Here is a 22,418-nt window from a genome sequence, read left to right on the forward strand (position 1 = left end):
CTCACAGCAGCGGAACAGACAACTCCTTTGCTGTGTTCCCACTGCCGTAAACGTTACTGCAACACGAGTCTTCACAGGAAGACTGCAAATAGCCTTATCTCCTTTAAACCTCCACTGCAGCCCTTGGGAAGGTTTGTCACAGCAGCCCTCTGGGACCTGCTCTGGAGGGTGCTGGGGGTCCGGGGCGCAGCTTGGAGCTGTTGCTGTGTTGTTCCATGGCAGCAGCAGCTCGGGGAGGCTAGAACTAGTTATAGAGATGTTAGAAGTGACTTTTCAAACTCAACCTCGTGTTCTCGACTCTGTCTGAAACTCAAGTGTTTTTTGGTTTGATTTTTTGTTTTTTACTTCTGTATAGAATGTGTTCCTGCTCCTTTTTATTGTTTGTTCTAGAAGACAAAGCAGGGTTTTATAACTGTGGTAACACTTTAAGCTGTTGTGGTCAACGTGTGTCACTGTTCACAAGTGAAGGAGCAGTACACAATATTTGTGTGGGTTTGTGAACAGGCAGTTGCAGGGACAGGGGCTGCTATTTAAAACCTGCTATTCAGCAGCATCTTAACTCAGACGAAAAGTTAAATACCAGTTAAAAGTGAACTTCTTAACAGTAACCCTCCCTGCCTGATCTGAATGGAAGTGTTTCCTCTTCCACCCAGCTCCCCCCCGCCCTGGGTTTTGTAGCAGAGTTTTCTACTGTCTCTTTGGTTATGAAGGATTCTGTTCCAGTGTCTTCTTCCTCAGCAAGTGCTGGATGCTCTGAATGCAGTCTTAGTACAGGAGATATGCACTGATAGCAATGTTCTCCCTGCCATCAATGTGATTTTGATAGTGTAGTTTAATAAAACGTTATGGTGCTGAAATAGATCTGCTTTATTCAAACTGAGCCTGACTGGGGGCTGGTTTTGTGCTAGGAATGAGCAGCAGCTCACAGCCTGCAGGAGTTGGCTTCTGCACTTCACCTCTAACTCTCTGCAGAGGTAAACAGGGCTTAGAGGAAGCCTCATGTGCTACAAGTGCTGATCTTTACCTTTAAATCTGCTTGGATTTCATCAGGATGAGGTGGGGGTAGCAAGGGAAAACTCCATTCACAGCCCTCGCTTCATGGCTTTCCTAGAAGAACATCCACAAGTGGCCCAAGCACAACAAAGTACAGGAAACACCACTGGCAAAGAGAAGCTTTACAGCAGCTCATTCTCAAGAGTACAAACCCCTCTTTGCCACATGTGAGTGTCTCACAGGCAACTCTACACCAATAGGCTTCTCTCTACCCCCGATAAAGCTTTGCAGGTTTACAGCACTGCCCTGCTCAGGCTTTTCCTTTATGGAGAAGGTTCTGTTCCAGAACCTGGCCTGGTGGTAAAGCTGGAACCTGGGTTGTAGAGAACTTACTTATTTACCTCCCCCTGTACAGAACAAAGAGCAGCATATCTCAGGGGCCTGATCTTTCTATTGAGTTCACTTCTCTGTCTTACCTTTGGGCTACAGTCTCCATAAAGAGCACACCAGCATTTCCGTGCAGGCTCCTGAGTCGAGACAGCTCCCACTACTTAATGGCTACTGAACATCTATTTAATGCTAGATAAAGACCAAAATCTCCCTGGAAGAGTGCAGTGTTAAACTAGTTTAAGGTTATCTCCCAGCTGAAGTGCATCAGGCTGCGACACTGCTGCTGTGAAGAACCAAGGAACTGATGTCTACAGCAATACCGACACACATTTCTAGACAGACAAGAGGCTTAAGAGAAGCAGCAAAGAGGTGAGCAGGGCCTCATTCTGCTTGGATTCACAGGCATTTAAAATACAAATCCCATATGCCCAGCACCTGGAGGGCTGTCCCACTTCAGGATGGGGCCATCGCCACAGATCAGGGACATTAAGCACAAACCCAAACTCTGTAAGAGATTAAAGTCTCATTCGAGCAATGGTTAAGTTTTATCCTTCCCTTTTTCTAAGCTGTTCTCATACCAAGTGAGTTCCTTCAGGTATTTATATTGTGTCCTCCCCTGCCTCCATCCCAGCCTCAGCCTGGGGCGCTCACATATGCCGCAGGTGCACAACGTGGAGAAGTGGCTTCTTTCCACCACCAGACATCAGCCCCCATCAGGTCAGAACAGGCTCAAGTCAGAATCCCCCTGGCACAGTGAGGTTTTCACAGCCAGACTTGCATGTGCGACCTCCCCAGGCAGCCCCACGGGTGATGCACCCCCCCGTTACTCACTGGTTACACAGAGCAGTCCCTACACTCAGTGCTGCAGCCACCTTTCACAAAACTAAGGAGATGTGCTTTCTGTACAGGAATTTTATTTAAACCAAGTTCCTTTGACTTTACACTAATGCCTCGGTGCATCCTTTAACAGGAAAGGAAGGGTTTGCTTAAAAAGTATTTGTACAGAAGACAACAGATCATAGAAATGAACACGGGAACATCAACAACCCCTAGAACATGCAGAGCCCACGCTGAGCTGTGCGGGGCAGGAGGAAGGAAATCTTTCTCTAAGCTTCACATTGGACTCAGTTACAGGAACAGACCCCAGCGCTGAGCAGAACCAATGGCGCTTCCTGGGGATGGAGACCTGATAATCCTCAGTTAGGTTTCAGCCTCATAGAAGATAAATCCCATGTTAAATGTACAAGCTGATAGAACTCTCCTGGAGCTCTCCTGTCACTGTGACAGGCCTCAAGGCAGCAGTTCCTGCTCATGGTCACCCTGCCTGTGGCCAGAACGTGTTGCAGGGCACCAGGAACCCATGGCACCAACCCAGGGCTCAAGCTTCATCACCAAATTGAGCTTCCCCTTCCCCACCTCAACACCTTCCTCCCACTGCGAATAGCCACTTCCCTGGGCCAGAAAGATGCAGCTTCCTTCATCATCCATCTGATGCTTCTATGAGCTTTCAGTTCTATTCCTTCCCCTGTGAGATCCAAGCCTTCAGCCCTGCAGCCCTCGCCCAGGAAACAGCAGCTTTGGTCAGCTGGGCTGGGCCCCATGGCTTGAGGGCTGGCTGGGACAGAAACGCAGTGCTCACAGCTGCCAACATGTGGCAGAGCAGCCCCTGTCCCCCGACAGCAGCACAGCAGCAGTGTACCTGGCCTGACGTTTGGTTATTAGCCTTGGGATTGGGTTTATTTTCTTATCAGAGGAATACACGTTACTACATCCTCTGAAAGAGCTTTTCTTCCCCAGCCCCTAGAGAAAGTCACCATCCATCGACTCCAACCTCCTACCCTTCTCTGTCCTCACGGCGCTTGCCTGCAGAGCAGAAGCACAAGCAGCAGATACCTGGTACCTCATCGATCAGATCAGCAGATTGGCCCCCAGTTTCACCTTAGTGAGGGACATTAGTACTCAGTTTAGCTCACCCTCAAAAGAACAACAGGAGAAACAACATGTGAGAAAGCAGATACATTACTGCAACCTTAGCTATATGCAACTGCCTCCTTTACTGTATCGGTTTAGCACACACTAAAGGAGGGGGAGATGAGGAAGAAGTGACAATGAAGAGGATGAAGAGGGAAGCCATTGCCATTTCGAAACACTGAGGTGATCCAACACCCTCTCCTACCATCTGCACAAAGACCTCCAGGAAAAGGGAGGCTCCACACAGCAGCAGCACCCACATCCTGCAGTGCCCAAAGCTGTTCTCGTTACTCCCCCCATCACCCTCACAACCTCCACATGCTAAACCACTCCACAACCACGTGAAGCCAGATGTGCAGGGAGAGGCACCTGGATCTCTGATACTCATAGGAAGTGGGAATTCACACACACCCTCACCTTGTTCCTGCCCCATTAGGTGGGCTCAAAACCGCCCACAGCCCCGTCCTCGCAGGCGGACAGTTGCCAGCAGTCCTGTTCTCCACTTGCACGCTCACAGGTAAGTGCAAAGCTACATGGACATGGGGTGAGCATGCACATAACCCCCTGGAGCTGGACACAGCACCCGCCCAGCTGGGGAGGTTGGAGTTGGGACAGGAAAAGAAACAAATCATAGTAATAATCCCTTCAAGTAATTGAAACCAGCCCATGCTTGAGGTTAACACTGCACTGGAGCAGTGACCAGCTGGGCCTGTTTGGGGTGATAAGGCAAAAAAGTCTGAAGTCCTGGAGGGATGGAAGAACGAGGAGGTGTCAGTAGTGAAAGACTCAGAGTTATCCTGTAGGTTGCTTCTCCACACTCCTGTGATTCTCATCTCCAAGTGACCAGCACCAGCTGCCCCCAGTTATTTCTTCACACAGCTCGGCCAGGCAAGGCCCCCACAGACAGCCGAGAGGATGATGTAGATGATGACCTGGAGAGAGAAAACAGGCACTTCAGACAAGAACTGCCCCTCCACAGCCACAGCCCAGTGCTCCTTCGGCCTGGTACCCAACGCTTGGAAAGCCCAAGTTAGCAAACCCCACCATCATCACACTGGGTTTACAGCTGAGACCCTGCCAGGCACAGAGCTGAGAACACAGCAACATGCTGGGGGCATGTTCCATAGCTGAACCTGACCTCCGAGCTAAAGGTTATTGTGCTCCATACTTACAATTGATACTATGATGATGACGATGGTAAGCTTGAGGTTCTTCATACACATGGCTCTAGCAAGGTTCCTGCTGGTAGTTTTGAAAGTGACTGACTACGAGAGAAAGTAGAACAGCTCATTCATTCCTGAAGCTGCATCCCAAGAACCACATGCTTTTCCCAGCTACTGTCTCCCTAATGACCCAAAGCAGTCATCTCCTCCAGAGATTCCCAGGGGAAAGACTTCCAAAGCGCACAGTGCTTTACTAGATAACATACTGCTCTGTACATTAAGCTAGGGTGAGAGGGGGCTGTCAGTCTTCTCTCACTTAGAAACACCCCACGAACCTCCAGAGTTTTTTCCAGACTACTTCGGAGAACAACTTGGGTTTATTGGTGGTGGGGTTTTGTTTACATCAGCTGCACCTTCCCTTTTGATACACTAGACCAACTCTACAGGCTTCCAGTCTGTATGGATCAAGCTGACTTGAGTCCAGGCTGCAAGAGAAGGTTTCATTATGATCTTTAGCTTCCCTATTACTCCATATACAGGAGGCAGCTGCTCCTCTGGACTGGAGCAACTGAGTCACCCACAACTCCAGAGAAAACACAGGGTGCCCTCATTCCCTCATGGAGCAGCGGGGCTGGGATGCAGCTTATCAAACAGCTACAAGGAGTGGGGGAATAAGACACAATTTGTGTGTGACGCAGGAAAGGATCTGTAGATCTAGATCATAGAATCCCAGCCTGGTTTGGGTTAAAGGGACCTTAAAGCTCATTCAGCTCCAACCCCCTACCATCGGCAGGGACACCTTCCACTAGAGCAGCTTGCTCCAAGCCCCTGTGTCCAACCTGGCCTTGAACACTGCCAGGGATGGGGCAGCCACAGCTTCTCTGGGCACCCTGTGCCAGCGCCTCAGCACCCTCACAGGGAAGAGCTTCTGCCTAAGAGCTCATTTCAGTCTCCCCTCTGGCAGGTTAAAGCCATTGCCCTTGGCCTGTCCCTACAGGCCCTTGTCCAAAGCCCCTCTCCAGAGTGATGATGCTTCAGTGTCTATTTAAAAGCAGCTCTAGATACTGATCATCACCCACACTCCTCCCCAATGATGCACTAACACCATTCCTCATTTCTAAGTCCTTCTCCAGACTTACCGAATCCACAAGATTCTCTGTTTTATCGATGAGCAGCTCCAGTTTCTCTCCTCTTTGTGCCACAAGGTCTGGAAAAAGAGACAAAAATCCAAAGCTGCAGGTAGTATCCCAGTGGAAAATGCTGCATCCCACACCCCAGCTCCGCTGCCGTCCCGGAGCTCCTGGCATCAAGTACTTCCCAGCCTTTTGGAGACTGCCAGGCAGGAGGCACTTAAGGAGCAGTCTCACAGCACATAGGCTACGTTTAGGGACTGACCTGACTCAATTTTGGCCAGTTCCAGACCTAACATTCCATTTGAAGTGGTGAGACTTGTTAAAACCCAAGCCAGAGTCTGCCACACACACACACAGAAGATATGGAAGCTACCAAGGAGCACCTTGAGCAGCTGCAGGAAAGCCTCATGACAACCAGTCCAAATCCAGAGCACGCTTCACTCCACCACAGCCCGCGCAAGTTCATCTCAGCACGCTCCTCACACCCATGTGCCACCCTCAACCATGTGCAAGGCAAGTAACAGAGCAAACTCTGGCCTTCCCCAGCCCCTTCTTCATCCATTCACTCTGCCAAGAGAAGCCACCCCACATCAGCTGCACTCTGGTAACACCCTGCGAGGATCCCGGGAATGCCGGGCGCTGAGGGAAGTGGGTACCTATGTTTCGAACCATGATTCCTTTGAGTTCATCGATCTGAGCTTGTGTCTCTGCCACCTGGTCAGTGCTCTTGCTCTCCGAGTGGTATTTCTGCAACAGAGGAGGAGTCAGTGAGCACAGGGACCCTCAGCACTGCAGTGCCATGCTCCCGGCAGGGATGTGAGGTTTCAAGTGATCAGAGACGTAATCAACAGTAACAGCACCGAGTGCAACAGCTCCTTTGAACCTTCTCCTCAGAGTTTTGGTTCTTAGGCAAAGGTGCAGCACTGGCCTGTCACCAAAGCTGCCCGCTGGTTGTACTGGAAGTGCGGCCTCCCTCTCCAGTGTTACCTGTGTGCTGAACTTGAGCTCTGACCTGCCCTGATCTCCTCCTCCAGCCTCGGCCTCACACCAAACTCCTGCAGTCACAGGAATCACCTGTAACAGTCCTGCTCTTGCACTACATGCAGCGTTGGATCAGTAGGGCTCTGGATGCTTTAGAGCCATTTGAGGGAGAGCTTTCTGACACCACCTGTATAGCTCCAATCTCCATGTAGCAAAACCTGGTGGAGAAGAAGAACTCAGTCCCACTCCAGACAGGCATTAGTCTGATTTATTATACACAATGGCACACTGGCATTACCATTCAGGGCTTTCTATCTGCTGCATAACCCAAAGCAGTTTCTGCAGTGAACTACGTGCAAGTCTGTGCTCCACATGGCCCCTAGTAGTGACCGAGGGCACACCACAAACAGCTCCTCACAAACTCCAATACAAATGGCAGGCAGCAGCAGTGCAAATCCTCACTTCACCTTCACCCACCCCAGTACCCTGGCTTTACTGTCCACCTCAACATGCAGCTATTGCTGCTGGAGAGAGTTATAAAACCCACCCAGTGTCTACATTTACAGGCAGGAGCTATGCTCATGGCTCACCAGTAAAGGACCCCTCCTCCTGCATTGCAGGATCACCAAACAGGGCACTTTCAGTAGATCAGCAGGGAAAAAGCCAAGTCCTTCATGGAGAACAGCACCAGCACCAACCAGCCACAGCAGACTGAGAACCTCCTGCACCACCAGCTGTAGCTGCCCCAGGTACTGATTGTGTACAAGCTCTGAACCCCAATATTCCAAGGACATTTTATCTTTAATTCAAGGGAGACCCCAAAACCAAACCAAACCTCACCCCAAGCTAACACTGCTCAGGTTATGGAGTTGTCTGCAGTCAATTAGGGAATCTTAAAGAGTCTTCAGCAGAAGATTCAAACCATTTTCCTTGTAGCCTGAGGTTCTGTGCACTATTGAGGCTATTGATCACGAGTCACAGGAGAGTTATTTATTCCTTCTATGTTTTCCATCTGCCTTCACTCATTTCATTTGAAATTCCATCTAGCAGCAGGTCTGTGCTTTCCCCAGGCCTGTTTCCCTTGCTGGTGCTGGAAGCTCTCCTCTGCAGACCAGCACCAGGGAGGGTGGGAACTGCAGCATTCCCACAACATTAACAGCTCCGCTTTTTAGAGCAGCCCAACCACACACCTGGAGCATCTGCTCCCTGCTTTTCCTCCTGCTCTGCCCCACAAAACCCCCTCTGCAGCAGGGCAGGGTCACACATCAAGTCAATGCTGCGTAAGACAAAGAGCTCTAGGAAATGCACTGCTTTGTGCCACGGCTCTGTCCCACAGCTCTTCATATGCTCAGCACCTACCCAGAGCCCACTGACATGGGCTTCATCTTCTCTCCTGGCTGGAATCATACGAGTGGAGTGACTCGCCTTGCAAAGCCTACAATGCCTAGTCCCAGGCTTGGAATCCAGCATCATCCTGAACGCATCATGGCCTCAGCTGAGAAGGGCAAGTTGAGGGAAAAGCAGATACTCTCCTCACTTTTGGAACACCCTCACACTTTGAATCTTGAGGCTGGAAGAGTGCAAGGAAAATCTCAACTCAGGGAATGTGGGAGCTTTTACAAGCTGTTTATCCTGCTCTTTAACCTTCTACCGGTCCTGGGAATGGAAATCCTTAGAGCCCCTGTGCAAGCCAGCTGGAGAGCCTATCCTGGTTCTGTGTACAGCCCTTGGCTGTAACCCAAGCCCAGTTTTCTTTCCTCCTGAAAAGGACACAGTGCCAGGAGCAAATACCCTGTCAGACTGTGCAGTAAAGGTGGGAGAAGCGAGAGCAGTTCAGGATTACCAGGTACTCAAGTTCTGAACTCTGGTTTAACAGAAACTGTGCGTTTGTCCTGCTCTTAGTGACATCAGCCTGCACTGGATGGTCACCGGAACTAAGCTGGACATTTCAAATGCTACCATTAAGATTTAGTTTCCAGTGCAGTGACCAGGTAATGCCCATTAAAACCCATTTTTACACCGAAGCACTCCAGCAGCAAGGTAAGAGTGGAGAGAACAGCCAGCTCCCCAGCTTTCAACTCAGGCTCAACACGGTGCTTCAGCTCCAAGGGAGCAAACGCAAGGACGATTTCTGGGGAGAAGTTTGGGAAACCCCATTTAGCAACAGCTCTCACCAGCTGCGCAGCCAAGACGCTGGAGAACTCGCTGTTCATTGCATAGGGAAGAGCTGTCTGTGCTCTCGAGCCATACGTGGTCTGAAACCTCTTCTTGATTTCATTCAGGAAGTTGAAGGCTCTGGATCGTTCGAAGTCCTGCAAGGAAGAAAGAAGACCACATCCAGAGCTGTGCCAAGGAATAACAAAGTACATGGTCAGGTAGAGAAACTGTAATTATCGGTTCATGCTGCACGTAACATGATGGGATCTGATTGGTTATCTTGGGATTCAGCAGCAGCCATATTCCAGTCTCAGCCTCCTGGATGTGGGATGGCAGCAGACTTTACCGGGGAATCCATAGCTCTAATTCTGTGCCTGGTACCTTCTTCCAGTGAGGGAGAAGGTTTTGCTACAACACTTCCAATTGCACTGACAATTCAAGGCTCTGCATTAAGGCTCTACTGCACTGGGGCTGCTAAGACACAAATGGCAAAAGCAAGAACTTCACCTCAAAACTAACTATTCACATGCATCTGAGTTTCAGGCTTACACTTCAAAGCTGTAACTGATGTGAGTGGGAACATAAGCAGCAGCTTCAATGGAAAAAAGCCACCTCAGATTAGCACCCATTATTGAATTTCCTTGACATATAAATACAAGAAAAGCCAAAACCTGCAAAGAGCTTGTCTGGGCAATAGCTGTAAGCAAAACACTTACATCATCTGTGATGCAGAGGTATATAATCCTGTCTTGGCAGATGTAGTGAAACAGGTAACTGCAGAGAAGAGGAAAAGAAAGGTCATTTGGAGCTGCCACAGGACTAACCTTCTAGAAGACACTTCTGCCTGCGGGGCCCTCGAGGGCTGGAGAAGGAGAGCAGCAAATTCCAGTGACTCTACAGGAACTCAGACAGATGCAAACATATCCCAGCCCTCTTTGTTCAGGTAAATGTTTCCACTCCTATAAGCTACAGGGAATTAGAGACCACCTATGTGTTAAAGGATCACCGGCCTTATGTACTACACAGCACTCCCCACTTAGCAATAATGCTGTGGGTCATTTAGGTGCCAAACAACTTCAGGTTCACATCCTTCCAGCTACTTCCTTGTAAAAACAAAACCTTGACAGGATACCCAGGGGTAAGATTTGTGTCTAATCCTAATCAATGTGCACAGAAGCATCCATTCACCAGCTCACATGTGACAAGAGCTGCAGTTAACTGGGGTGACCAGGAAGAGAACCCCTTAGTGAGCCTCTATTGCACAGTGACTTGCTTCTGTAACCTTGTTTGTGTGACCACCAGGCTGTGCCATATGGTTTTCAGCACAAAGGCTAATGGACAAAGCAACCTCAGCAGAAAGTGCATTAGAACAGTAATCACTCTAAGCAGGCTTGTATCCATCATCCAGGTTAACCATTCATGTAAAGATGTGGTGCTGAGCAAACACAGACATTAGTTAAAGGCAACCCTCAGTATCCTGAAAAACAGTGCAAACCAGCTCAAAGCGTTATTTCCTATCACAATTAAGCCAAGCTGTTATTTTAGGCTCATACCAATCTCTAGCACAACTCAAGTTTTCACCTATAAAACACACTGTGGTGCTCCTGAAACTCAGCTTTGTAGTTGGCTGAACAGCACTCAAGGAAAAGATGATACAAAAGAAAAGAACTACTATAAAATGACAATAGCAAAGATTCAGCATCTGAAGTATGTTACACCACAGGGCAGGCAGCTTCCTCACAAAGCTCTGCCCAGGGACTTTTAGGGCTCCCAAACCAGGGAAGGATGTGGGGAAACTACCCTGATTCTTATCTTTTGAATGCTCAGGCAGCCAGAACAGCTTTAACACAGCAGCTCAGGCAGTTCTGTGAATGCAGCCACGCTGCCAGTTCCACAAACAGAGCTGAAGTGGGGCCCAATGTGTCTAAATCTGCTTTCTCCACAGTCTGTTCTTTAGTTTGCACACCAGCACACTGACTTACCTATTACACATGTGCAGTGAGTCAGCACAGGCTCAGGTGATATAGCATCTAATCCCTCCCTTCTATCAGCACTGACCCAGGGCCGTTCAGAGCTCTGTGCAAGCCTGGGAAGAATCCTTCCATCCCACGAAGTGGATTTGTGGTAGCTCAGGATGACCTGTGGAGTCTGTCAGCATGACTTATCTTAAAGCAACCAGGAGCCACAAGTGATCCAGCTGAGAAGGGTGATGCTCTTACCTAAAGCCATTACCTAGCCTCAGCAAAGCCAACAAAAGACTCCCCAAGCCAAACACCAGACTCCAACAACTTAATTTCCACAGCAGAGCACCCTCCAAATCCCTCTGGAGCTGCATAAAAGTAGATAACCTGGGTTTGTATCAACTGCCTTGGTACTTACTGCTTAAGCTAAATTCAAATCCTGGTCATGCTGCAAAGTTCTCGAGGAAAAAGAAGCAGCTGTTGAGCTGACAGCACATTCCATGGGCATACAAACACATCCAAACCTGGCTACACTCCATTTATTCCAGTCCCCATGCACATTCACCAGCCTCTCTCTGTACCCAGTGGAGCAGCATTACTCACTTCCCATGTGAATAGGTCAGTTTGTTGTTTTCAGAAGGTATTTTCGCCAGGATCTGCTCTGTCACCTCCAGGAAGTTCCCTCCACACCAGGCATGTTTGGCGAGGATGGTTGTGCCCCTTGCCACAACAGCGAACAGGATAGCCATGGCTTCACCTGGAACAAAACACCGCAAGGATCAGACTCGTGTGCTCTGCCAGAGGAAGCAGCATCATCTTAGCAGGACTCACTGAGCCCTCAACAAGAGGCAGGCAGAAGCTTGTTTAGTACTTTGACAGGATGTCACTATCAGAAAGCTTCTCTCATTTCCTTTTAGGTTCTGTTCAGAACACCACCAAGGCTACAACAACCTCTAGAAGATTCTTCTCACTGCTGATCCCTGGCGTCCTACAGTCAGTGGCCCCATAATGAATTCTACCCACCTTGGTTCCACTTAGGTTTCCAGTTATTATTAGTACATTTCTTTGTTCTTTAACTGACCCTGGAGTTTTTTCTTGCTTGTTGAGAAAAACAAGGTTTTTGCTGCAGCCAGTGAGCTCCAGTTCAGAAAGGAAGTCACAATCTCACAGCTACACTAACAGAAGCTCATTATACCTACCAGCCCCCATCCCTAACGCATGACTGCTCAGGGGTGAGGCCTTGGCTTTGATTGCTATCAAATTCAAGTAGAAAAACTGCCACTGTGTGGAGTCACCCCACACACATCCCCTTTTCATGGTCTGGAGACACTCACTGGGTGCCTGTTGTCCCAAAACTGCTCTAAAAGCACTCAACCCTATCTCAAAGCAAGACAGCACCTTCGCAAGCTGATCATCCTCGGGAGCACACCAGTTCTAAAGCTAACATCCCTGCACACGTATCGAACCAGGCAGGTTACAGTACGCAAGTGTTTGAGGGCCAGCCTTCTGTGGTCTCCAGAGCTGGAAGAACACGTTTGCTGTCATATAACGGGACACAATCAGCTGAAATATCATCCCACTAATCTACTGTCAGAGCCAAGATTTAACATGTGAAACCACATGCCAGACCACAGCTATGACATCTGCTCAGCTGATCCAGTACCTCCATAAGCCTCTTTTCTGCTTAGGAAAGACTTAGGAAGACTTTTGACCATGCAAAACCCCCAAAATCTTATTTTTCATGTTGCACTTGCCTGCCCTCACGTTGCCCATCTTGGTTTATGCCTAGAAACCTCAGTTGTGGCTGGAAAGCTCACACTTCTATGTCAATACAACCATACACAACTGAGGTGTTCAGAGCCAGCACTGCTGAAGGAAGCAGAAGGCAAAGGGTGAGTCTGACAAGAGGCCACAGCAAGCAAAGCAGGAAGCAGAACAGCGAGAGGACTTGAAGGACACTGCTCTGGAGAAGAACACCCAGCCAAGTGCGCTCCAGAAAGCCTCAGAGGGGTCACAGTGCCAGCAAAGGGGATGGGAGAACATGCCACATGAAGCCTCACACCGTGCACATGTGAGCTCCCAGATAAGCCAATTCTCCTTTGCTTCTCCAGACCAGTAACACAACCAAAAGCCATAAGCAACTGAAGGAGGAGGAAGCCCCAGAGCACTCAGAAGCAGCTCGCCCAAACAGATCTACCGCTTTCACTTCCTCCTGGGCTAAAGCTGCCTCTCCTCTGACCAGACTCGTGCCCCTTCCCTCTGCCAAGGGCACAGGGAAGCCCCTTGTGCTGCTCTGCACCACTCGCCATTTCTTCACCCTGTCTCAGAGCAAGATCTGTTGTCAGAACAAAGGCAACTTGTTGCATTGCTGCTCTGAGATAGAAGCTTCCCTTGTCCTCACCATGTCTAAGTGGTCCACATCACTTGCTTCCCTCCCATCACTCCCACCTGGGTGCCAACCTCATCTGGACATGGCTCTGGGCCTTGAACAACAGGATTTACACCCTGCTTGCACAAAATCTGCTAGGAAAAAGGAAGGAGAAGAGCACCCAAACTGCCCTGTTCCCTTCCCATTCTGAAGCAAGCAAGCTCCAGCTCACCTAAAAATGTGGCTATAAAGAGGTGACAAACAGCCAGGTTTGGGTTTGTTTCGTCCCACAGTCACAGGTACTCTGGCTTGCAGGCTCACAACTGCCCTCTGACATTGAGCCTGTCAGCATTACAGAAAATACCCCCCCAAATTCATTTACATCTAAGAGGAGAAGATCTTTAAACACAAGGGCAGGTGGTGCTTATTAGGGTCAATGAAGCAACATCAGTGTCCACCTGAAGGTGACTGTGGAAGTCACAGCACATGGAAAAGCAAAGGTAACAGTTTTTTGCTCTCACACACTTCCTAAGGAAGCTCCTCAGCACAAACAGAGGAGGAAGAGCATAAAGCAGAGAAGGAAGCTGTGATTTCTCACTATCTGTAATACAAAAATGCTCACTATCTGCTCAAGAGCAGGTTCCAGCAGAAGGAAGAAGGTCTTCACACATTGTCCTCTGAGGCATGTTCCCACATGCTATCATGGAGGAAAAGAGTTCACATTACAAGGTTATGGAGGGAAAGAATCACTATTAAATCTCACCCAAACAGCCACTCACTGGAGCATAAGAGTTTATCACAAGTTCCTTCTGCTCTTCCACTCCTCAAGGCATCTCACTGAGCCAGGCTCACCTTGGTCTGGCTCAGTGCTGCCATTCGTAATGCCACAGAAGTTTAGGGCTTTTTCATCCCCAGCAAGAAATACTATGAAGAGCAAGTAATAGCTTCAAGCAGCAAGCAGGTGGCCCACCAAGTCAGGCCCATGGTCCAGCCCCAGCTGAGGTTACAACTCTCACAGTACTTGAGCTTTAGGGCTGCTCTTGCTCCTCACTCTGCTCTTCCACAATTAGGAGTTGCACAAAGGCAACATCCCAGTTGAGAGTTTCAAAACATCCTTCCAGTGTGTCCCACCATTCCTTGCAACACTTCAACTACCAAGAACCTCACGTGACAAGCACAGAGCCACGTCATTTGGAAAGCTTCTGAGAAGCCCGACCACAACCTTCTTCCTCCAGCACCACCAAAGCATTCTGCCAGATTACATCTCACAGCATCTGAGCTGCCCCACTACAGAGAAGTCCACCTTCCTTCCAGAAAGCTGTACCAGAAGAGCTCTCAGGCTGATCCACACTCAAGCTTGCGTACGCTCACCAGAAGACTTCAGCGGCCAACACGTAAGTTTGGCTTCTTTCTAAGCCAGCTTTAAAATACTGCATCAACCACTCCCTGATGGCATTAGAGCAGGAAAAGCACACAGATTCCAGTGATATTTTGCTGCCTCTGACCTTACAAAAAACCTATCAGCTCTTCAAAGCACAGTGCTACAGACAGAAGTCTGAGGGTCTCTAAGCAAGACCCTAGTACTCCAAGACTCACCTACCTCCAGTTAAACATGAGTAAATAACTAATCACAAGTCCCACCTCCACAGACCTGAAGAGGCCAAAAGCTTTATTCAGCCTGCTGCTCACAGTATTGTTAAGGCAGGAGCATTTGGACCTGGCACTGAACAGAAGTGGAGATTGCTCAGAGTTAAAACATAAAGGAAAAAGCAGTTCCTTAGAGCCTTCCCACTGGAGCCATTACCTCCACCTGAAGAAGCTGTAACAGAAGAGAAGCCAAACCAAAACCCAGACCCAGCAAGTTCACAAAGCTGAAACAAACGCAGGCCTTGGATTATATCAGTTAAAAGCTTATCACACCAGAGACCAGGGCAGCACAGAGCTGATCCTGATCTTGTATAATGATTAACAGCCATGCAACTGCTCCTCGTTTCTCCTGGTTAAAGAGACAGCAGCTCACTCCTGACACTGCTACAGGGAGAGCATAGACATGGCCCAGGCAAAAAAGTAATACCTGTGGGGAAATATATATATATATAAAATCCATTTCAACTGCCCAGCCCTTCAGAAGTGACTCTCTACAAGCTCAGGCTCCCTGTGTCACACACCTTAGCTCTAATTTAGCCAGAAGAGGCAAACCACACAATCTGCACTTTATTATCTTCTCTACTCACTCCACACTGGATCTCTTCAGATGCTGCCTAACCTTCACCTTCCTAACAAATCAAAGAACTTGTGAGCATTACCACAGCACACTGATCTGCAGCAATACTAACTAAACCAGGAGGAATTGATTATACAACCATGTTCCTTGAGAGCCGCCACGATAAAGTTGTCTGTGATGTTTTGGCCAGTCCAGAAATGGAACCAGACCTATGTCAGTGCATAATACAACACCAGGGCACAGCCAGGGACACACAAACACAACTAAACCTCTTGAGTAAAATCCTCCCCTACCACACACACTGCAGGAGATCAGCAGCCTGCAAAGCACTAAGTGCAGTACTGCCCCTCTTGTTCTCCACCAGGAGATTCACAGCCTCAGAGCCAGCTAGTAACAGAGGAGGTCACTGCTTACATTTCCAGAAAGCCTCCTTACAGAAAGCAAAGGACATCCCATTCCAACTGGTTCCAAACATGAAATGAGTGTGTTGCAACCCTGCGAATTGCAAACAGCCCCACTGCAATAAGATCATTTCTAGTGACTCTAGCAGCAAGTAGCTTTGACTTCCCTTTAACCTTCCCCTGGCATTGCAATAAGTTATTATGTCCTTAAAGGACATTCCAACACTGAGCCCTATAGTTTATTTGCTCATTTTAAGTCTGAGAAGCACGACATTCATAGAATCCCGGACTGGTTTAGGTTGAAGGGACCTTAAAGCTCATCCAGTTCCAGGACCCTGCCACAGGCAGGGACACCTTCCACTAGAGCAGCTTGCTCCAAGCCCCTGTGTCCAACCTGGCCTTGAACACTGCCAGGGATGGGGCAGCCACAGCTTCTCTGGGCACCCTGTGCCAGCGCCTCAGCACCCTCACAGGGAAGAGCTTCTGCCTAAGAGCTCATCTCAGTCTCCCCTCTGGCAGGTTAAAGCCATTCCCCTTGTCCTGTCCCTACAGGCCCTTGTCCAAAGCCCTTCTCCAGGTTTCCTGTAGCCCCTTTAGGCACTGGAGCTGCTCTAAGGTCTCCCCTTAAGGAGCCTTCTCTTCTCCAGGCTGAACCAGCCCAGCTTTCTCAGCCTGGCTCAAGAGCAGAGCTGCTCCAGTCCTCTCATTCACGTACCAAGTTAAAGTTTAGCACCCTCCCTGCCCTCAGAGCTCAGTGCAGATATTCCACTTCATCCCTTCAGGAACAAATTGCAGGATCAATCCGGTTTCTATTCCAGGCCCCTCACCCGTTCCGGAGGGCAGTGAACCGTGTTTTAGAGAGGTGCAGGTAAGCAGGAGTCCCTGCACAAGCGACTCTCCAGGGAGGCAGCGGGTGCGCCCTCAGCACGCTGACACCCCCCGGGGATAACCGCAGCCGGTTATCACGGTCAGGCCCTTCACGGTCCCCTTCACGGTCCCCCCCGGGAGCCCGAGGCTCCGAGCTCCGCCACACGGCGCACCGGGGCCAACCGCAGCGAGCGCAGCACCAACGGCCTTTACCCCCAAACACACACTCCCTTCCCCGCACGCCAGCAGCCGCACCCCGAGCTTCCCAAACCCCGCTGATACAGAACGAGGCCTCCGACAGCCGGCCCGGCCCCAGGAGCGTCCAGCCACCCCTCGACCGCCACGGCTCCCGGCCTCCCGGGCCCAGCCCCTCAGTCAGGGCCGGCCCCGCCGCTCCCAGGAGAGGCAGGGGCAGAGCCGCACGCTGTGAGGGCACCAGGCGGCTCTGCCGCAGGCCCCGGTTCCCCCCCACAGGCGCCGGCCTCGCTCACCGGCTGCCGCGGCAGGAGGGGCCTTTCCCTGGGCACCACCGCCCGCCGCGCTCGGGATCCGCCCCCCCGCACCGACACCGTGTCGCCGTGACGTTACTTCCGGTGGGACCGCCCCGCGCTGGCTGTTGGGAGTTGTAGTCTGGAGGCCATGGCAGAAGAGGACGAGAGGAAGGCGGCGCTGGAGACGGTGAGTGAGGCCAGGAGAGAGTGTGCTGGCTGGCCTAGAGCACGGGACAGCACGGGACGGGACGGGAGTCGGCTCTGCTCAGCCAGTGTGCGCTGCTTTCCCCCGGCAGCGGTAGCCGGAGTCTCCCTGGGCCGGGCCCCTCAGCACGGGCACGCTAAGGAGGAGTGTGCCGCCGTCTGGATAAATCGCGATAGTGAGGGTAGATTCAAGGGAAAAGGGACCTTAAAGCTCATCCAGTTCCAACCCCTACCACAGGCAGGGACACCTTCCACTAGAGCAGCTTGCTCCAAGCCCCTGTGTCCAACCTGGCCTTGAACACTGCCAGGGATGGGGCAGCCACAGCTTCTCTGGGCACCCTGTGCCAGCGCCTCAGCACCCTCACAGGGAAGAGCTTCTGCCTAAGATCCCATCTCAATCTCCTCTCTGGCAGTATCTCTCAGCACTGTGTAACGTCAGGCCTCTGGGTGGCTTTGCCAACAGCGGCTTCGTCTCCTGCCTTTCACCCGATTCATTCAGGCCGCTGAGTCCCGCTCCAGAGCCGCTGCAGCAGCAGGAGGCACTAGATGGCACTGCCCTGCCGGAAAACTGCTGCGGGCTCCTTGCCGGCACTTCTCTAAGTCACAGCGACAGGGAGAGCTGGCACAGGAGCATCGGATGCTCCCTGCCCCCGTCTGTCTGTGGGAACTGGGGAGAGCTGAGCTCCGGGACAGGCAGACAGGAGGAAAGTGGTCTCCCACACTAGGGGCTGGTTGTTGGCCTTGTGGGGTTCATTACGCGTGGGCTCAGCAGCCTGAGGCTCCCCAATAATTTCCCCAGGCTTCTCCTAAGTGTGTGAATCTGGGCTTATAGTTGGTTTTGAGGTGGATAAGCTTTCCCTGCTGACAGGCAGCTCGCTTCTCTGGGTAGTTTTTGACTGTCTCTCTCATTGCTGTCTAGCCCTGGGCTGGTGACAGGACCTGGAATCACACCAACCTGAACAGTCACTCTCAGCTTCTTTCCACCATGGGTCCTGAAGCTGCAGCTTTCTCTGGGCTCCTCTTCTTTCCTGTGAGGAGCAAGGGTGCACAGGCATTTTGATAACCAGGGAGAGCTTTCTCTGAGGTCGATAATTTTGCCACCTTCCCTCCTCTGTGGAGTTGCTCTTGGTCACACTCCAGTGCTTGAGACACGAGCCGCAACGATGACCCAGCCAGAGCTACAAGTCCTCCCAGTGCCTGTGGTGAAGCTGAGCAGAACTGCTGATTTTTCACCCTGGGGCTGGTATTCAAAGAACCTTACAGCATCTCTTCTCTCCCCATTCGTGGCAGGTCCAGGCAGATGGGACAAATGGAAACTGCGTCACGTTTGTGTTGCATGATGAGGACCACACACTTGGCAATGCCCTGCGATACATGGTCATGAAGAAGTAAGTGGAGTCCCCACAGCACATGGTACCACTGGGAGTTCCTCTGTCTCCTACTGTTCCCTTCTCCTTACTGAGTTGTATCTCAGTTGCTGCTGGAACAAGGCAAAACTACCTCTGTGCATGCCTGTTGGAGTATTTATATCAAACCTGGTGCTAAAGGCTGCTTACCTACTCCCTCTCTTCGCAGGATTAACTTTCTTCTTGGGCTGTTAGCCCCTGAGAGCACTAATAGGTCTTGATGGGTCTAAGCAGCCTCACCTGGGGCCTCCACACACACCCTACCCACAGGCTCAGGAGCCCCATTTAAGCTCAGTTCAGGGCTTTTAGTCCCTCCTGAGCTATGTTGTATGAATATGGGTCTCCAGCTCAGCCTGTACTGGGCTGTTGGATGCTGACCCATGGACTGACTTCCTGACCTGACGTCAACCTCTCCTCATTGTTGTACATTGTACACCTGCTTGGTGGTCATAGGTTTTGTCTGACCCTCATTACCCTCACCTGACCTGCAGATTGGCTTCCTGGCCTGGCCTTGGACCTGTTTCACCCCCACAAACCTGCCTGGTGACCTGGACCCTTGGCTGGCCCTGGCTACCACCTTTGCACCTGCCTTACTCCCTTGCTTGGGTGCTGTGGGACAGGGCTGGCCAGTGAGTCCTTTGCCCTATTGGCTTCTCATCGCTTAGAGAGCAGCCAACTCTCACTGCTCTGATGGTTAGTTACAGAGGAAATGTAATGCCTGACATGTGGCAGATTTCTGAATGTCTTATGTTGCTCTGGGTAAAATGATGTGCAACTCTGTGTAAGTACAGGTGGTCACGCAGTATCTATGTCACCTTCTTGGACAAGTGTTGTCAGAAAAGAGGGTAGGAACAGTCAGTATTAAGCAAATCTTTAATGCTTCCATCAAGAGGCAGGAATTGATGCTGGAAATGAATTATCCTGCTGCCCCCATTAAAATATACAAATGGCTTCACTCTGATTTTATTTAGCTGGGAGGCACTGGGGGTTTGTGAAGACTCACTGGTAAGCCTCAGAAGAATTCCAGCAGGAAGTTCAATGCATCATCTCAAATGACAGTTGCATTGCAAATGTCATGTGAATTCCTCTGATAGATCACCATGACAAGAAAAAGAGCAGCCTTCTTGTGAGGGGCTGTGCTTTCTGCTGCATGCACAAATGTTCTACCAACCACCTCGGCTTGTGAAGGCAGATGTCGTGCAGTCTGCAGACATCTTGTGTTGCTCGAGACCCCTCTCCCTCCTTTGCCCATTAGAACTGCAACAGGTTTGTGTGGAGGGAGGTTTCCAAGCACCCAGGATCCCCTGTTTGAACAGGGTGCCAGCCAGGTCTTTCCTCTACGAACTCCAGCTGCAGCTCAGAGATAGATGGAGGTGTGTGAATAAGGTTACACGGGTAATGTCCTTTCAGCATATCCCTCCCATAAGGCCCTCAGTCATGTTAGAAACATCCTGAGCCCCAGCAGGTCTGGGGTGGCCCAAGCCTCAGACTTCCCTGAGATTTGCTGTGGATTGGCCTGTGTTTCACTGCTCTCTTCTCCTCTTGCCCCTCCTGCAGCCCTGATGTAGAGTTCTGTGGCTACTGCATCACACACCCCTCTGAAAGCAAGATCAACTTCCGGATCCAGACCAGAGGTATGGGATGTGCATTGCTTTCATGTTCAGGGCCCTTCTTTGGTGGAATCCTCTCTGCTCATGTCAGGTTTGCACCATCAGCCATTTCCGTAAAGGAAACCACTCTTCTCCCTCTTCTTTGCAAGCCACCCACAACTGCTGTGCCTGGTCAGTCTGGCTGGCAGCAGGCACTGTACTGTAGTGCTGGGTTAAGGTAGATCTGCTACGTCCTGTCAGAGGTGATGGGTGCTTCATCTACCCCTAAATCAGCAGAGGTTTTGGAAAGCCACCCCAAAATGTGCTGACATACATAGCTGCAATGAGATAATTTGATTCTGCTTCTCCTTCTTGGCTGTCTGGCAGCTTTGGTCATCAGGCTGTGAACCAAAACTCTCTTGAAAAGCCACATCAGTCTGTGCTGTCTTTTGACTTGCCTCCCAGAGGGGTCTGTGTTCCCTGTTAATAGGCAGCACTGACAACTCTGAGGTTCTGGCCATCACTCACTCATTCCAGCACACCAACCCTTTCAGCTCAGTCCACTGCCCTCCATCTAGGCTCCACAGCTTTGTGTGCTGCCCCAGGAGGACAGTGTTATTTCATTCCTTATGGGGCTGTTCCCTTGAGTATCTAGTTTGTGCTTGCTGACTGTTTAATTTCCTAAAAATGAGTAGTGCTGAGGCTGTTCTTGTCAAGGGAACCCCTTCCCTGTGGGGCTACCTGCAGGGTTCTGCTCTGCTCTTCCTGCACCATAGCCTGAGCCTGAGCTCAGCGTTCAGGGTGCTGATGGTGGGCTGGTAGGAGGGAAGTGTGTGGCATGTGCCTGGTGTAAGAGCCTGTTCCCATCACGGAGGATCAACCACACTGCCCAGAGCAGTGAGGGAGAGGGCTACCAACCCCTTTGGAAACCACTGACCCATCTTCTTTCCCAAAGGGGCCCTTCCTGCTGTTGAGCCATTCCGGAAGGGGCTGAATGACCTGATGGGTGTTTGTCAACATGTGCTCAACACCTTTGAGGTGAGACTATTCCTGAAGAGTTCAGAGGGCTTTTCTGTCTCTTGGTCTCAGAGGCGAGAGGAAGGGGCTGGCAGCTGTATTGTAGGCATAAAGAACCTATAGTTACCTCAGACCATCTCTGCCTGACCTGCGGCATGGCCTGGGTTCCTTTTCCTTGGAGTGAATTTAAAGCTCAGTCACTTCTGAAGGTACCTGGAGCTCTGTCAGAGCTGCTCAGGGTCCTCTGCACTGGACAGAGGAGTCACAGCACAAAGCAGGGTGGTGTAATGGAATGTACGAGTCACTCAGGTATATGCTGTTAACATTTGTCCTTTGCTCTTGTTTGCAGAGGAGCATGAAGGAGTACAGGGCCCAGAGGGAGGAAGAGATGCAGTAGTGTTTGGGGATGGCAGTCTCCATGGACGTGTGTAACATCTGTGTGTTGAATTCCCTATGCTAAGTACTTTTGTTTGGTTGTGTTTTTTATGACTGTTTTGATGCAAACTTGTATTTTCTCTAATAATAAAGTTTATGGAGTTTGCAGAGGTGACACTGTGTTCAACTCAGCAGGGTATGGAAAATGATAAAAGGCAGTTCTTCCACTCTTCTGTCTGAATCTTTCCCTCTCCAAGTGTCGTTGCTGTTTCCTGCCCAGGATTTTCAGATCATACAGTTTCCAGGTAGCCTTGTGCACAGAATTAGTTTGCCCCAGGTCCACAGGGAGCAGAGGAGTTCAGCACTGTGCAAAATCCAGCTTTTAGAGAGGCAGCACCCTTTCCCAATTTAAATCTTTCTGTTACAGGCACCACTGCAGTTGACTTCAACAGCTACATCTGGACTTCCTTTTCAAACAGATCATTACTCGCTTGCAGCCCAGAGCCCTCCTGTGTGCTGGGCTGCACTCCCAGAGTGTGAGCAGCAGTCGAGGGAGGGGATTCTACCCCTCTGCTGCGCTCTGGAGAGACCACCCCTGCAGTCCTGTGTCCAGCTCTGGGGCAACAACACAAGAGGGACGTGGAGCTGTTGGAGCAAGTCTGGAGGAGGCCACAGAGATGCTGTGAGGGCTCTGGGGACAGGCTGAGAGATCCTGAGAAACCTGGAG

At 50.5% G+C, this 22,418-nt stretch overlaps 2 protein-coding genes across 5 annotated transcripts; one reads left to right on the forward strand and one right to left on the reverse strand.

The window, feature by feature from the left end:
- Positions 1-2,325: 2,325 nt before the first annotated feature.
- Positions 2,326-17,161, reverse strand: VAMP7 (vesicle associated membrane protein 7). 4 transcript variants are annotated; one of them, XM_080624714.1, is made up of 8 exons: positions 17,101-17,161; positions 11,353-11,506; positions 9,505-9,562; positions 8,806-8,943; positions 6,320-6,397; positions 5,657-5,724; positions 4,527-4,619; positions 2,326-4,286 (listed from the first exon to the last, which is right to left on the reverse strand). In XM_080624714.1, the coding sequence occupies exons 2-7, from the start codon at positions 11,496-11,498 to the stop codon at positions 4,568-4,570; spliced, it is 540 nt and encodes a 179-aa protein (XP_080480840.1). In that variant the 5' UTR covers positions 11,499-11,506; positions 17,101-17,161; the 3' UTR covers positions 2,326-4,286; positions 4,527-4,567. The 4 variants fall into 4 exon arrangements, with proteins under 4 accessions (XP_080480840.1, XP_080480838.1, XP_080480839.1 ...); XM_080624712.1 differs by lacking the exon at positions 17,101-17,161 and adding an exon at positions 16,865-17,085 and having other exon boundaries at positions 2,333-4,286; positions 6,307-6,397; XM_080624713.1 differs by lacking the exon at positions 17,101-17,161 and adding an exon at positions 11,773-12,042 and having other exon boundaries at positions 2,333-4,286; positions 6,307-6,397.
- A 49-nt stretch (positions 17,162-17,210) lies between these two features.
- On the forward strand, positions 17,211-21,862 carry LOC308224618 (DNA-directed RNA polymerases I and III subunit RPAC2-like). Its single transcript, XM_080624746.1, has 5 exons — positions 17,211-17,287; positions 18,595-18,692; positions 20,268-20,344; positions 21,255-21,337; positions 21,666-21,862. Exons 1-5 carry the CDS (start codon positions 17,249-17,251, stop codon positions 21,711-21,713), a joined length of 345 nt encoding a protein of 114 aa, XP_080480872.1. The 5' UTR covers positions 17,211-17,248; the 3' UTR covers positions 21,714-21,862.
- Positions 21,863-22,418: the final 556 nt, after the last annotated feature.

Source organism: Psittacula echo (assembly GCF_963264785.1).
Source record: "Psittacula echo genome assembly, chromosome: 8".
In the NCBI taxonomy this organism is placed as follows: Eukaryota; Metazoa; Chordata; class Aves; order Psittaciformes; family Psittacidae; genus Psittacula; species Psittacula echo.